This window comes from Patella vulgata, chromosome 8, assembly GCF_932274485.2.
Source record: "Patella vulgata chromosome 8, xgPatVulg1.2, whole genome shotgun sequence".
Lineage (NCBI taxonomy): Eukaryota > Metazoa > Mollusca > Gastropoda > Patellidae > Patella > Patella vulgata.
The window spans coordinates 51,567,238-51,583,060 of record NC_065886.2 but is presented as its reverse complement, the minus strand read 5'-3'; the positions used below and the strand labels follow the sequence as shown (position 1 = coordinate 51,583,060).

Here is a 15,823-nt window from a genome sequence, read left to right as displayed (position 1 = left end):
CTTTAGCCTCCAGAGCATCCACAAGATATTTTGAAGCGATCAAGGGCCATAACCCTGGCATTAATTATCGGAAATTGCTGATAATCAATAGGTGTCTTCGTCTCGTGACCTTAAACACTGTCAATCAAATATTAAAGATATTTTAAATTGATCAAGGGCCATAACTTGGAAATCGTTGAAAATCAATAGGATTCTTCATCTCATGACAATGACTAGTATTTTGAAATTTGGCTTTAAGTCTTCAGGACCAGAGGCAATAACTGTGCATGAAATCAATAGGGCAACTATGAATTTCGATACTACATTTAGTCAAACAATTTGGACAAGTTCGAAAAAAATAAATCTCCAAAATTCTGATCTGCAGAGTGTTTACAAGGTTTTGGGGAAAGGGCAATAATTCAAGCACAGAAAGTTTGATGGATGGGTGGACAGGAGTGATGACAAAGCTACCTCCCACAAGAAATGCAAATGTATAATTAATAAACACATCAAGTCATTACACCATCTGGAGCTTCTCCTTCGGATGAAATTCACCTTGGGCGCTTCCCTGCAAAGACATTGTGTCTCACTCAAAAAGCTGGATCAAGCCTATTTCTGTGACTTCCTCTGGCCAGTTTCTTAGGAAACACTTGTCTACGATATCACCCTTGGTTGAAGTGGACATATACGTCTAAATAATTGAGGATTGGGGATCAACCTAAGAACTTACAACCACATTTCACTTATTGGGCAATAAAGAAAAAAAATTTGTATCTTACTTTAGCCATTCCAATAGAGCTAGAGTTGAGTTCAGGTAATCCATGATTAGTTTTATCACCTCTTTCCCAGATACCATAATCCTACCATAATAAATATATTTATTAAACACAATACAACAATATACTCTTTAAAAATTACACATATGTAGTCGATATAATTCTGTGTAAACTATTTTTTTTAATTGATTCATTATTGTCTTACTGGTGGGGGAGCCACGATGGTTAAATGGGTAAGATGCTGGCTCGCTAGCCTGGAATTCGTCTGTTCGATACTTGCATTGGTTGAGAAAGTTCATTCAGATTTTTTTCCGCCGTGGTTTCCCCTTGTCAGTGATGCAGGACAGAGGGTCTGACAAAGACAGCAGTCTAGTCGTTCGGATTGAAAACTGAGGTTCCGTTTATACATTGGCATGCACGTGAAAGATCCCTTGGCAGTTGGAATTCGATATAAGAGTAGGCCGTAGTGCCGCTACCCAGGCAAAATTTCCTTCATAGCACACAGTACAGTGTATGCCCCTTTTCATTTACACAGTCAGAGCAGATCAGTAGGACGTTAAACCCCATTTCGTTTCATTTCATTTGTCTTAGTGACCTTCTTATTAAAGCAATATTTATGTAAATCAGGAATAAAAGAATGTTGACCTATTATTACTTACAGGTGTTCTATAGGCTGTTTCTATATAGAAGACAAGATTCTGTATAAATGCTACTTCGTCTAACGTATAAATTATCTCCAATCCTGTAAAATAAAAATATGGTTACACAAAAATCACATGAAAATGAATGATGAAGAATTACATAACGAGGCATTATACTAGAGCTAACAATGCCTATTGCAGGGTAGTCTCGGTCACCAAGAACCTCCTAGTACTCAACGTACGGAGGGTCTGGGACAGTTGTCCATATTTGACGAAAATTCCATTGCCCATGTGTAACCAGGAGTTTGGTTTTTAATGTGGTTGATTATCAAGTATCTTCTAGCTAGGTCAGGTAAGAGTTGCACCCCTTACCGCTATAAATCCCATAATTCTTGCATTAATATAAACAAACATGAATCGTGATGACGAATTAGGATTAATTAAAAAAACATAGATATGGCCCATGAAGAGAGAAATTTTAGAATAAAAAAAAAAGAGTGTTGGATATTGAACTAAAATTGCAATCAAAAGGATTTTTTGAAATGACATTCTTGAATTAATTTCATGGGCGTCAACCTCTTGTTTTAGGACTAGTTAGCTCCCTTAGACCTTGTTTATGATAATGTAAAAGACCGGATAATCTAGCCAATTACCTATTATTCTCAAATGTTGACAACGTATCCAGACTAATATTTGTAAGGCCCCTGTCCTGCACCCCTGACAATAATATGGCTGACAAAACCAATAATGCATGACATCAATAGAAATAAAACATACCAGAAGCTGTCATTTGAGCTAATGTTAATAAATACAGTGAAGTTGCATCAATCTGTAGATGACCCCATTCATAATCTCCTACTACAGCCTTGCCCGTTTTACTACAATATTTAGCATGTAGAGCATCTCTCGGACTCTGTGTTTTCTTAAATTTCTCTAACTTATCAACTTGTACCATCATACATTTTAATAATCCTCTCATAGCTTTCACTATGGCCTGTAAAAATAAAACATTTTTTGTTTTAATACAAAATATATACCATACAATTATTTTGAATTATGCAGATGAATATGACGGGTGCTTTAGAGCAATGAGCTTTGGGTTTTTTTGCTTGGAAAACAAGCTAACAGAGAGGCTGATGTCCACACCACAATCTCAAAATAAACAGATGACACATAAAACATGCATTATGCCAGAGGTAAATCTGTATATTGCAGGTCTTTCTTTGTATTAAACCCAGTAATTGTGTATCCATAAAATTGTACCTTGTGGTAATATACTATTCAAAAAAAGTAGGGGATATTTGATTTTTAAGTGTTATTAAAGTCACCTAATGAAACTGACGAAGAAACAAATGACAAAATGAAATGAAGTTCACATTCATCGATTTATTCCAAATGATCGTTAGACTAAGTAAGGCACAGACTGACCATTATAAGGGTAAAATGATACCCGGGGTCAAACAGCAAAGTTACCACAGCATCACAACCAAGTCAGTAACGGGTAAATCCTCCTCTGTTTGCCAAACAAGCATTGATCCGATGTGGCATACTCCTAATGAGACGTCTAAGGTCATTTTGGTCCAGATTGTCCCATTCCTGTTGCAACGCAGCAGCAAGTTCTTGGACATTGGCAGGACGTTGTTGACGTCCCAGACATGCTCGATGGGGGAGAGGTCGGGACTCAGTGCTGGCCAAGGTAATGTGGTGATGTTCTGTTGTTGGAGGTAACCTGTAACGATCCTGGCCCTGTGACATCTTGCGTTGTCATCCTGGAAGATGAAACGGCGGCCATGACGTGGTGCGAACGGCACAACATGGACTGCCAAGATGTTGTCCCGGTAGTACTGGCCTGTAACACGCCCTGCAACAACATGTAAAGCCATTCTTCCAGCAACAGTGATTCCTCCCCACACCATAACAGAACCACCCCCAAATTGATCATGTCTGATGACGTTAACGTCTTGGAAGCGCTCGTTTCGACGACGCCACACCCTCCTACGTCTGTCCAAAAAATCAACAGTGAACCTTGACTCATCTGAAAACATCACATTGCTCCAGCGTCGATTATCCCAGTGTTGACGATCCCTACACCAACGACGTCTTGCCTGAATGTGATGATCTCTCAAACAAGGGATCACGCGAGGACGTCGGGCGCGAAGGTGACCCCTATGCAGTCGATTCCGAATCGTCTGGCCACTCACTCTCACACCAGTGTCTGTTTGAAGACGAGCGCTGATCTGATTTGCTGTGATGACACGATTTCTCAAGGCCAAGGTACGGATAAATCGATCCTGGGCTTGAGTTGTCGCCCTTGGTCGACCTGAGCGTGGTCTGTCCTGTACAGATTGTGTATCACTGTATCTGGACCATAGCCTGCTTATGACAGACTGAGAAACATTCATCGTCCGCGCCACAACCGCCTGTGTTGTGCCGATCTGTAGCATGCCAAGGGCACGTAACCTTTCATTTTGGGTAAGCCCACGCATATCAAAATTTGTTTTCTGGTCACTAAAACAATTAAACTGATGTTTCCACCCTGGAATTCAATGCCACAATGACTGTAACATTCAAAGTCAGAGTCGTGCAAATCTTGGGTTGGACACCCATGATGATCCCAAGCATCACCTGCATTCCATGCGGTAGCTATTGGTGCGTTTGGGCATCACATGTAACTGGAAATGTTTCTTCTGTTAGGTTCTATAGTGACTTTTTTCGTAGTCATTTGCATATTTTAGTATTATGCCCCCAAAATCAAATATCCCCTACTTTTTTTGAATAGTATATGTTCAATTTCTAAATGCCAATTAAAGAAGATCATCTAACCTGTTCTAGTTCATAAGCTTTAGCTCTATCTTCATCCAAATCAGCTGTTTTTCTGTAGGCCATTGCCAATCCCCACACTGATATAATAGAGTATACATTATCTCTCACCCAAGCATGAGAATTAGTCTCACTACTTGATATCAAACCTGTAGCTGGGTTCTGAAATTATGCACACAGATGAGTAGGTAAATACATGTACATGGAATTCAATACCATACTACGTAAAAAATAGTATAGTATGAGAAATATTCATTTGTTGTAGCCTACTACATGTAGTAATGCAGTGGTTCTTAATCATTTTTTTGATTATGGCACACCTTAGAACACATGAAGAAATAGCGGCACACCTGGCTAAATATATATGAAAAATATTTAAATTTTGCAAAACAAAAACATGGTAAGTCAGACGGCATACAACTGTAGACAGAGACTAGTCATAGACCCATAGAATGACTCAATTGGGATGGTTTTTCACATTTTCTTAGTGTACCGTTTAAAATTTCGCTGCACACTGGTTGAGAATCACTGTGGTAATGCATTAAATATTAATTATGAAACAACTAGTAAGCTTATAGTAGCTGGTCAAATTAATGGTTTCGGTATTAAATGCAATACTTCTGTTGTAATCATTATTCCACTAAAACACACAATGTTGTTGATTTATTGTGTACTGTAACTTAATGTAACCTTAATCAATAATTGTGTTTCTATCGTATTCACAGTTCAGCTAAGCTTTATAATGCCGTTTAAAGGCCCAAAAGAATAAAAATATTCCCTTTAATCGTTATTAATGAAAAAACAAATACCCAAAATTTTTAAAACTAAATATTCACACAATATAAGTAAGATTATTTAGAATAGATACAGCTGACTCAGTCAACTCAGTGAGTGTGTTCATCATCTAATGTAGGCCTAGGCCTACCGGTAATCCTTTAATATTCACCTGATATTTCAGTATACTTTTATAAACTAGTCTCTGGTAGTAATCCAAACGGATTCCGGAATTACTTCGGTTTCTCATTGTTACTGCAGGGTTGTGGCTGGGAGTTTATGGTGAATAAATCCAAACTTCAAAACTCACTGGCACCAGTTTTCGTATCATTTATAAGTCTGTTGACTGCCAGTAAAGACACATGGTGCTGACCATGTTTATTTTGTACTGATGTAAATGGTATGGTAGGTTAGACTACTGATACTGTGGCTGTAAATGACAGTGAAGAGTGATGACCATTGGATAGGCTAAAAGTCGAGAGCCAGGCCCAGAGCTCTTGTCAATTTATCCCGAAATTTTAGCGATGTTCTCGGGGCTAGCGGCAGTTGCTGTCAATAAATTAAACGATTGTTGCAATGTAAAGTTGAGGGCACATTACGTTAAAGTTTTAGGTTGATGAAAAAACAAGAAACCACAGTAATAAACCAATAAATATCTGTCACTCAAACCAATAACATTAATTTGTTCTTTTCCTCCACGCACAAGAAGGACGAACATCAATATGAATAGCCTTGAACTTCACAAATTGACCTTGACATGTACATGTATACATTTTCTTTACAATTGTTTCGTATTAAATTGTCGAAGCTGGCGAAGGAATTCGAATTTAAAACAAAAAAAAGGGTAAAACTTTTCATATTGTCTACATTTATATTCGTTTTTGTGGAAATACGCAAGTAAAGTAAACAGCTTTGCACGTTTGGTGAAGGTCACTTCTACTTCTACTAAATTTCGCATGAGAGAAGTCGGAGAGTGAGAATTTCTGAATTGGTAATATATACACAAATATGCTTGATAAGGACTTGTGAAATCTTGTTGAAACGTCGCAGTGAAATAAACCTTAGTATTTGAGACAATTTGAGATAGAATGTCAATAGAAAATTCAACCCAATTTTCATTTTATATCTGAAAACTGGCTTGACTTTTATCTCTTCTTAATCTTTCTTGCGTCTTACACTTACACTTAAAATTTGCAACAAATACAGATTGCCATCCCACTAAAAACATCAATAATATCAAGAATTCTTTTGTTTACTCAAATCAAACAGGGTCTCTGGTCATTTTAACTGAATAATATGAATTGAGCGAAGCTGATGTGATTGTTGTATGATTAATATGGTTTAACAAAAAAAAGATCAAAAAGAGTGTGAAAATTATTTTCATTGACGTCAAAAATAAGTGATGTAGACACGTCATAGAAATCTTTATATGAGACGCGTAATCTCGCTTGGGCGAGATTTGGTGAGTTGGCATGCCATTGCCAGTTTTGCCCAGTGTATCCGGTTACGGTCTGAATTTTTTTTTAATCAACAGTCTTTGGGTGACAATTTTGGTTACGCTCCTGTGTTACCAGAAAAGAGCTTTGCTCAAGCGCGATGCTTTAAAGCTTCGCGCTATAATAATTCTAATCATAGCTTTCATCTTTTTGTATTACAGTCGCCCTTGTTTTAAAATTTGTCCCTGTGACCATCGTCTATCGTTTTCTCTTGCAGAAAATGGGGAAGCAGTTTGGTAATTTAGCCAAAGTGAGTGGAATAGTAAGATACAGCTTATCTCCGTTTGAACAAAGAGCATTTGCTGGGGTAATATCAAGAGGCTTACCAAATGTATGGAGGCGATTTACAGAATCAGTATTTAAAGTAGTTCCACGTATGTTTCATAACTTAAGATCTATATTTCCATAATTACAATAAAATCTATGTGGAGTTTTCAGATTTGCCATTCAACAACACAGAGGAGGGTTGGATGGTCGAATGGTTAGCATGTATACGTTGTATCATAAGGTCCGTCATTGAGTCAAAGACGTGGTTTCGATTCCCCGGTTGTACATGACGAGGAGTAGGGTCGCCTGTCCAACCTCGTGGGTTTTCTCCTGGTTCTCTGGTTTCCTCCCACTGCTAAAGATCCCTATGTGCAAGTGAATTAAAGAAATAAAATTGAACCATGAGTTAGTCCCATAATGACCTAGTTTGTGTTGGGTGGATGTTAAACCCCATTTCTCTCTCTGTTATTAGTTATTTCTTTTCAGTCTTAGTTTTGTTTTATAGAATGAATTGAGGCTGTTATCTGCCCATACATTTCCAGTTGATAATAAAGAATCAACGCTCAAAATGTTAATTGGGCCGATTCAAAACCTTTTATAGAAAACAAGGACGGTATTTTAAAGGAGGTCCATTTTCTCGAAATATAGTATGAATTTTTTTTAATGTACAGTGAATCTGATCTATTTTAACACCATTTTTTTCCCCTTTTCAGCTTTTGTTGCTCTCTATTTAGTAGTTGATTATGGTGAGACTAAAAATAAAGAGTTGGCCAGAAAAGAGGCTCAACAGAGTGCCGAGTAATGGTAAAATAGATGAAACTATAATTTAATTATTTACTGAAAGGAGTGAAATGAACTGCAAGTAAACAGTGAAATACTGACTAAGATTATGGAAACTATTTGAATATCTGTGTGAAAAGTGTAAAGTGATAACATCTGAATCTTATATCATATAGTGTACTATTGTAATAAATATTGTAAAATGATATTCAACTTCGTATATTAAATACAAGGAACTTTTCAAGGACTTTAGGACTGGACGCCCAGCAGAGTGTATTCAAATAAATTACAAAAAAGTACATCAAAATTTTGTTATGTAAACTCTTCAGATATACATACCCTGCCTCCCAAAAGTTTACCTGAAAGATCTCATTTGTAGATTAACATACAAAAATATTTACAATGGTTTGCGCATTAAAGGGAGATAGTTAGACATTTTAAACTCTTCAGATATGCATACCCTCCCTGCCAAAAGTTTACCTGAAAGATCTCATTTGTAGACTAAAATACAAAAATATTTACAATGGTTTGAGCATTAAAGGGAGATAATAAGACATCTTTATGGACTCAGACTAGCAATTATTTGCCCATTGATTTCAATGTTAAATGGTTGTAACATCACAGGCTGTAGCTTTTTGCTCAACATTCGGATGGTTCCAATCTTTATATGCACATAGGGGACTGCATTTGGCAATCTTCTCATCAATTTTGTAGGGGGTTGGCCATTTAGATTTTTTGCTACGGGGATTTGATGTTGACTCTGCTCTGCAACTGCAACAAGACACTTTACACCCCCCCTATCCCTCTGCTGTAATATCATTAGTATTACCCAAAACTGCTATGAAATTGCAAATTTGATCCCTTTTCTCCAATTCTAAACCAAAAAGTCAACCACAAAATGCAGGAAGATGGGAGAAAAAAATTAGTCGTCCATCATGAAATAAGGGGAAATAATCAGTCTGCTTTAAGAATATGACATGATGTTGTAGGGCTACTAATTATTGAGTTACTATAGACAAAGTCTTCCTTCCCGTTCAAGCTATTGATCAGTTAATTGTGACAATGTTGGACTCCACAGAATGTTATAGATTGAGGTATATCATGAAATTACCAGTAACATTGATGCACATGCAAAATAAAATGAAATGGGGTTTAACATCCTACTGTTCTGGGACTAATGAAGACAGGCATACACCATACAGTGTGCTATGATGGGAATTTTGCCTGGGCAGTGGTACTATGGCCCACTCTTATATCAAATTCAAACTGCCAAAGGATCTTTTACATACATGCCAATGTATACACAGACCTCAGTTGTTCATCATATCCAAATGACTAGGCAGCTGTCCTTGTCAGACGCTCCATTTTGCACCACTGACAAGGGGAACCCATGTTGGCCAATGCAGGAATCAAACACCCGACCTACAGGGTAGTGCGCCAGCCTTTTACCTACTTGGCCACCGTGCCTCCAAGTAAGGATAAACCCCATCGAGTCAAAACATAATTTTCGTCAAAACTCTTGTAAAGAACCTAAGGAGTTTTCATAGCTTCGTACATTTGAGCAATTTCTGTTAAAGTACGTTTAGGACCTAGATATTAACATTTCACTTTTCCTGAATAAATTCATTTCAAAATATAACACAACACAAATAAATTAAATAAATAACAACTTTTATCATAAAAACAAAGTTCTATGTACAGAAAACTTAGGAATGATTTGTTCTTGTTTAAAAATGGCAATATGGATTTGTTATGCCTATACGCAATTTATTATATTTCTATTTTAAAGTTCAAATGATGCAATCTGATTAAAACACAGATCCTATTTCGTTTTGTTTTTTATAGTTCAAAATTTCATTTTACTTGTCTTTACTACACTAGTACTTGTAAGAGTTGTTATCATTGACATGTTCTGGATGGTGTTCGGGATTAGCCAATGAAACGGTCTGTTACGGCGAGCTTTAGGCGTGTTTTGCACGGAACTGTGGGTAATCCATTAGAAACATCAATGCTGATTGGTTAATCAACTGTCTGATGTCATAGGGTCAAAAGCCGCTTGTATGACCTCTGAAGTGACCTATTGCTACAACTTGTCAGATCTTCATGTAGTAGAGGCCATCGAAAGTATAAAAAAAACAAAACGAAATATAGATCTGTATTTTAATCAGATTGGAAATGATGAATACTTTTATCAAATTCTTTGAGAATGTTTAATCTTGCTTCGTTAATTCTTGTATATGAAATTGACAACACAAATCATTAATGAAATGTTGGTAATACACCAAATGTAAAATGTTGCACGTCATTCATGTTGATAATTGCTGTACTGCCTAGAAAAAAAATAAATAAAAACCACATTAGAAAACTGTTTATAAATATGATTAGACATACTTAATAGAGAGAGAGAGAAATGGGGTTTAACATCCACTCAACACAAACTAGGTAATTTCGGGACTAACATATGATTTAATTTTTTTATTTCAATAATTCGCTTGCTCGTATGGTTCTTTAGCAGTGGGAGGAACCGGAGGACCTGGAGAAAACCCACGAGGTTGGACAGGCTACCCTACCCCTTGTCACGTACAACCGGGGAATCAAATCCCCGCCAGTTGACTCAATGGCAGACCGTATGATACAGCACGCGCGTGCTAACCATTCAGCCATCAAACCCCCCACATACTTAATCAAATGCTCTTAGAAGGTTTTGTTTCATGATGATCAGGCAATTAAAAGTATTATAATCAATCCGTTCAAATAGGCATAAAATGGAAAAAAATCATAATTCACAGTTCAAATTTAATGAAAATAAAAAATGAAGGAGTAAAATATCAAAGATGGGCTTTTCATCATTGATAGACACGTGTACATGCAACATTTCCTAAATTTTCACATTTTTCGTGGAAGGCCCCTATACATGGTTAGTGATTTTAGCTATTTTCCTGTTTGAGTTGATTTTCAACGCTAATTTTTCAAGAAACCGACAAAGATAAGCCTTTTAATAATGTTTGTTCAAACAATACCCACTGATACATAATGCATGTGATAAGTAACAACTTCTAATAGCGTAGTAAAATTTCTACACTGTATCGAAATATTGATTTTTTTTTTAAATAAGTATCAATTTTTTGCACTTCAAGCACTCCATACAAAGTTGGCGGTACTTTTTCTGTAAAATGTGATGCTAATTTTTTAATCTATATAACATTCTCTTACAAACCCAAAAATTTCATCAATCTTAAAATAGCCATTCCTTTTTGATTTTAGTAAAAATTTGATGTGAACATACATGTTCGCCTAAAATAAATGTTTAAGTAAAAATAAAAAATAAAATTAGTTAACAGAACAATTTCTACTTAATCTAACGAAATGACATACGATTCTGTTGATGATATAGATTATATCTTTATGTTCTTGTCTAGGAATTAAACCACACCCCTCCCCTCAATCAACCCCTCTATCAATCACCCCGCCCCCCCCCCCCCACACACTTCCCCTCAATCAACCACACCCCTCTAGCAACCACACCTCTCCTCAATCCCCCCCCCCACACACACACACGGACACACTTCCCCTCCATCAACCACACCTCCCCTCAATCAATAAATAAAATATATAATTCTTCACCTTACTAGCACCATCTAAACTTGTGATCAGTTTTTTCAAGTCATCTTTATTTAATTCAAGAGAAACAACTTGACTTTGATTATTAGCATCTTTAGTTTGTAAATCTAAATTGAGTAGAGGTTCGTGAATGGAAGACAGTTTATCACTGGACATAATCAACTGAAAGAAAAAAAATATCCATATAATGTATACTCCTCGCAGTGTTTCATTTGATTAGACCTAATCCCACTCAACACTGCTGAAAGCATAGTCTGCTTAAGAACCAATATCTAACTGCGTAACAATATCATTCGGGTTTAAACAGAGCTCCAAATATGTTTACAAAAAGTTACGTCATCATGGGATGGGATTGACATCCACAGCGCAAAATAATAATATAGACATATGTGATATCACAATAAATGCTTTAACATCAGATGGTGGGATAGCATTGACATTCAAAGTGCTAGATAATAATATAGACATATGTGATATCACAATTAATGCTTTGCATCAACGAAATTGAATCACAATGTGATTTCTCTCTTTAAAAAGATCAGTGTGTATGTATGCCTACGTAATTTGGAGACGATGATGGCATAAAATTTCCTTAACCGGAACCTGGCAAACCCCCTCCTGCAAAAATTCATGGATCCGCCCATGAATACAACCTCTACCTACCTTCATTTGCCAGTCGAAGTCAGTGAGGACATTTTGTGAAACATGGGTTGTTTTTGAGACTAGATGTTGATGTAGATCATCATTACGTACAGAAAGAACTTCTATAATACTCTGTTTATATTCATCTGCTAATGGTGACAATATATTTAAAATCTGTAACATATCATAAACAGGATTAGTATTTCATATTCTAAAACAAGTTAAAAAGTTACTTAAATATACACTTACTGACTTCCTTGTTGTCAATCTTGTTATTTTTTATGGGTAACTATCAATATAGAGTATGCACACAGTGAAAGAGAGAGGGGGGGCGGGGGGGTAATGTCCATTCAACACAAACTAGGTCACTTCAGGACTAACATATGGTTTAATTTTATTTCAATACTTTGCTTGCGCGTAGGGGTCTTTAGCAGTGGGAGAAAACCCACGAGGTTCAACAGCCGACCCTACTCCTCGTCACATACAACCAGGGATTCGAAACCACACCAGTTGACTCAATGACAGATCGTATGATACAACGCGCACACGCTAACCATTCCGCCATCCAAGAAACTAAAAAGTGATCAAGTATTCAATGGCCAGGGATGGATGAACCTTATGGTGGGGGGTGGGGAGAAACAAGTCAATGGGGAGGGACTGATTGAAAAAAAAAAAGCGAATGGTCCAGAAATTTTAAAAAACAGATTCGATTTGGTGCATTCTGAGGTATATTCTGGGTGACTTAACAGAAATATTGAACAAACTTCAATCAAGGTATAAGTCGCAGCCAGGCCTTTTAAGAAAGAGAGAAAGAGAGAGAGATGGTGTTTTACTTCCACTCACACAAACTGGGTCATTTTGAGACTAACATATGGTTTAATCCTCTTTAAAGTCAGTCACTAATAACAGGCTTGATGAGAAACCTTTAGCCAGTCAAATGTATCAATTCAAAAGCTTTCGTTGCAATTTGAGGTTGACCTTCATATTTTCAAATCCAAATTAGAATCTCTTGGACATCTAATGGAACTTTTGATCTTCTACTCAACCCACTTCCCCCCCCCATCCCCATACCCTAAATCCAATACTGTCAAGGGTAGATAACCCATCTTAAATCAATGTGATTAAAATTCAACAGTAATATAACCAAGGCATATAACTGCTAAATATTAACAAGAATTAAAGTAATAGATCTGGAAATACCGGTACATGAAAGTTCCAGGGATTAATTGAGTGGCTTTTGACCCTATGACGTGAGACATTTGATTAACCAATCAGCGTTGATGTTTATAGTGGATTACGCACAGTCCAGTGCACCTTACGCCAAAATCTTGCTGTAACAGACTGTTTCATTGGCTAATCCCTCACATCATCCAGAACACGTCAATGATAACAACTCTTCCAGATCCTTGTGTAGTAATGACAAGTAAAACGAAATTTTGAACTATAAAAAATAAAACGAAATAGGATCTGTGTTTTACTCAGATTGTAGAGTGTCCACGAGGAAATGTGAATTGCACGTGGGTTATGGAAATATCAACCAGATTTACATGGACATGTGTAAAAATGGAAATTACCCATCTCTTGTGTATATTTGTTTTGCTGTATTACCTCATCTTTAGAGAGTCTGTTTTTAGCTGATTTTGTAAGAGTATCTTCTAAATAATTTGTCACAATCCACCATTCTTCTAAAGTCCATTTTTTACTGTATGTTTCATAACTAATATTTTTATTTGTACACAATCTGGATGCCACAAGATGAGTAAGCTGTAATTCAAAATAATGCATGGTTTATGTATAGTATTTGATATTTCTAATGGCAGTTAAAGGAAATGAAGCAAAAGGAAAACATGAGTTATCTTTCTTTTTGATGTGACAAGTGATAACAGATCCACAGGCGAATTTCTGCTCACTAATAATTCCTTCCAAGACCAAAAGTTGTTATGTGAGAGGATATCGGACAATACAAAAAAGTAAATGAATGTCACTACATAAGAGAAAACGAAAAAAATAGAAATAGTCCGTATACATTCCCTTGTTTTTATTCATTCTATACTTAATAAAAACATGGTATTTGTGCACAATATGTTTTGCATATAACAGCAAACCGATTTACGTTTATAAATGTGTAATATTTTACAATTCAGCAGCACTTGTGTAATGGTTTACATGTGGTGCAGTCACCCTGCACAATAACGTTATTAATATTAGATTCACTGAATTTATACGTGGGAGCCACGTTGGCTAAGTGGGTAGGATGCTGGCTCGCTAGTCTGGAGGTCGCATGTTCGATCCCTGCATTGGCCAAGAAAGTTTATCAGGATTTTCTGACATGGTTTCGCTTTGTCAGTGGTGCAGGATGGAGGGCCTGACAAGGACAGCTGTCTAGTTATTCGGATGGGATGGAAAACCGAGGTCCTGTGAACACATTGGCGTGCACATAACATATATCCCTTGGCATTTGGAATTCGATATAAAAAGAGTAGGCCATATAGTGCCACTGTCCAGGCAAAATTTCCCTCCTCATGGCACACTGTATGGCATATGCCCGTCTTCAAGAGCAGAACAGTAGGACCTTAAACCCCATTTCATTTCGAATTTATAGGTGGGCGTGGTCAGACGTCAAGAAAAATAAATTGAAAGTAAACGCATAAATTTGATATCGCTGAATTCCATTTTAAAGATAGAAACGATCATGGCGTAAACTAGTAAATTCGAAGTTGCTTATCTATCTCACGTTACTAATGTACAATACAAACCTTTGCCACCTCATTTACATCGCATTTTTTCAATAATTCAGTGGCTTCTTCGAGGTCCGCCATCTTTCAGGTCAGGTGGGCAACTCAGTAATCCTTATCATCCAGACGTTGAAACCATTACCGACACCAACATAAATATACCGGAATCGACCGCAGCTAGACGGATCCGGTTAAATACTTACCGAAATCAGCGTGAGGGGAACTATGAAAATTTCAATTTTGAGACTGAATTTGCAATATGATATTTTGATATTATAATTTATGAGCAAAACGAAAACTTTGGAATCAGGTTTGATCAGTGCAAATTGTTTGATTTTTGAAGATTATCACGCCGTTTTGGTCGCCCAATCTCACTCGGCAATATGGGCACCCCGCAAATTATATTATGGGCGCCCATGATCTCGTCGTGGCCCACCCCTTCCTGGATGAGGCAACCCATTGATCAAGACGTGGGCGCGCTCAGCCAATCTCACTCGGCATATCTGCAGCCCGACAATCATTATATTGTCATTATAAGGCACCCCACCAAACATGTCATTATGCCCCCCCCCTCCCTCCTGGATAAAGTACCCCACAGATCACGCAGCTTTGGACACCCCCTCAATCAAGTTGTGGTGTTAATCGTGTGATTCATTATGGGGGGGGGGGGGCCTCATATAACGATATGTTTATAAAACCAATCTTGTTGTGGGAGTGCAACAATGTCAATCGGATTTATGGGGCGCCCATACTGATATGGGCGCCAATTTTTTCCAGGGGGGGGGGGGGGGAACAGAAACAAATAATTTGCCGAAAGTTTAAAAACGTGTTGGCCTAATGCTTTGAATGCACTATACTCCAATGCTAAGCAAAAATTGTTATCTCAAATTAATATAAAGCCTCATGCCTCGTTCACATAATCGTCAATAATGGCATGTGCATTGATTTCAGAAGCTTAACTTAAACAGCATCTCATTTTACGTCTACCGCTACCTGTTCACAGTGCCGAAGTACTGTTTTCTGGGGGTTGTACCTTATTCCAACACTAATGACAAAAACTCAGATAAATATTTAAAATTGTACTTTTAATAAACGAGTGTCCAAAACTGGCTAATGGTCACAATAATAAGATAGGTATCACTAAAACAAGTCACCAGACTAAAGTTACAGTAGAATATGGAACATATATACAAGCTTAAGATTAAAATAATTATATAATAATATTTGACCAGAAATGTTAAATTGTACATAGAAAACAGATGTTTAAATACAGAAGAAGATATGGACATAGC

General features: G+C 37.0%; 2 protein-coding genes across 2 annotated transcripts in view; both read right to left on the bottom strand.

The window, feature by feature from the left end:
- The window catches only part of LOC126830652 (probable phosphorylase b kinase regulatory subunit alpha), a 32,901-nt gene extending 27,186 nt beyond the window's left edge, over nucleotides 1-5,715 (bottom strand). Inside the window, exons 1-5 of the mRNA XM_056102903.1 lie at nucleotides 5,163-5,715; nucleotides 4,220-4,378; nucleotides 2,174-2,390; nucleotides 1,415-1,497; nucleotides 759-839 (exon numbers count right to left, since the gene is read on the bottom strand). Of these exons, the coding sequence (XP_055958878.1) occupies nucleotides 759-839; nucleotides 1,415-1,497; nucleotides 2,174-2,390; nucleotides 4,220-4,378; nucleotides 5,163-5,240 (618 nt within the window). The 5' untranslated portion in view covers nucleotides 5,241-5,715. The remainder of the gene's footprint in view (nucleotides 1-758; nucleotides 840-1,414; nucleotides 1,498-2,173; nucleotides 2,391-4,219; nucleotides 4,379-5,162) is intronic.
- A 3,472-nt stretch (nucleotides 5,716-9,187) lies between these two features.
- On the bottom strand, nucleotides 9,188-14,665 carry LOC126829902 (COMM domain-containing protein 8). Its single transcript, XM_050560071.2, has 5 exons — nucleotides 14,553-14,665; nucleotides 13,405-13,560; nucleotides 11,818-11,970; nucleotides 11,158-11,316; nucleotides 9,188-9,863 (listed from the first exon to the last, which is right to left on the bottom strand). The coding sequence occupies exons 1-5, from the start codon at nucleotides 14,613-14,615 to the stop codon at nucleotides 9,840-9,842; spliced, it is 555 nt and encodes a 184-aa protein (XP_050416028.1). The 5' UTR covers nucleotides 14,616-14,665; the 3' UTR covers nucleotides 9,188-9,839.
- Between the last annotated feature and the right edge of the window lie 1,158 nt (nucleotides 14,666-15,823).

What these genes read in the sequence shown, in the direction of transcription:
- LOC126829902 (XM_050560071.2), bottom strand. Translation starts at nt 14,615, where the DNA reads ATGGCGGACCTCGAAGAAGCCACTGAATTATTGAAAAAATGCGATGTA. An exon ending in ATGTAAATGAGGTGGCAAAG is followed by an intron (nt 13,561 to 14,552) that starts GTTTGTATTGTA and finishes TTTGAATTACAG; the next exon opens with CTTACTCATCTTGTGGCATC. An exon ending in ACAGACTCTCTAAAGATGAG is followed by an intron (nt 11,971 to 13,404) that starts GTAATACAGCAA and finishes GATATGTTACAG; the next exon opens with ATTTTAAATATATTGTCACC.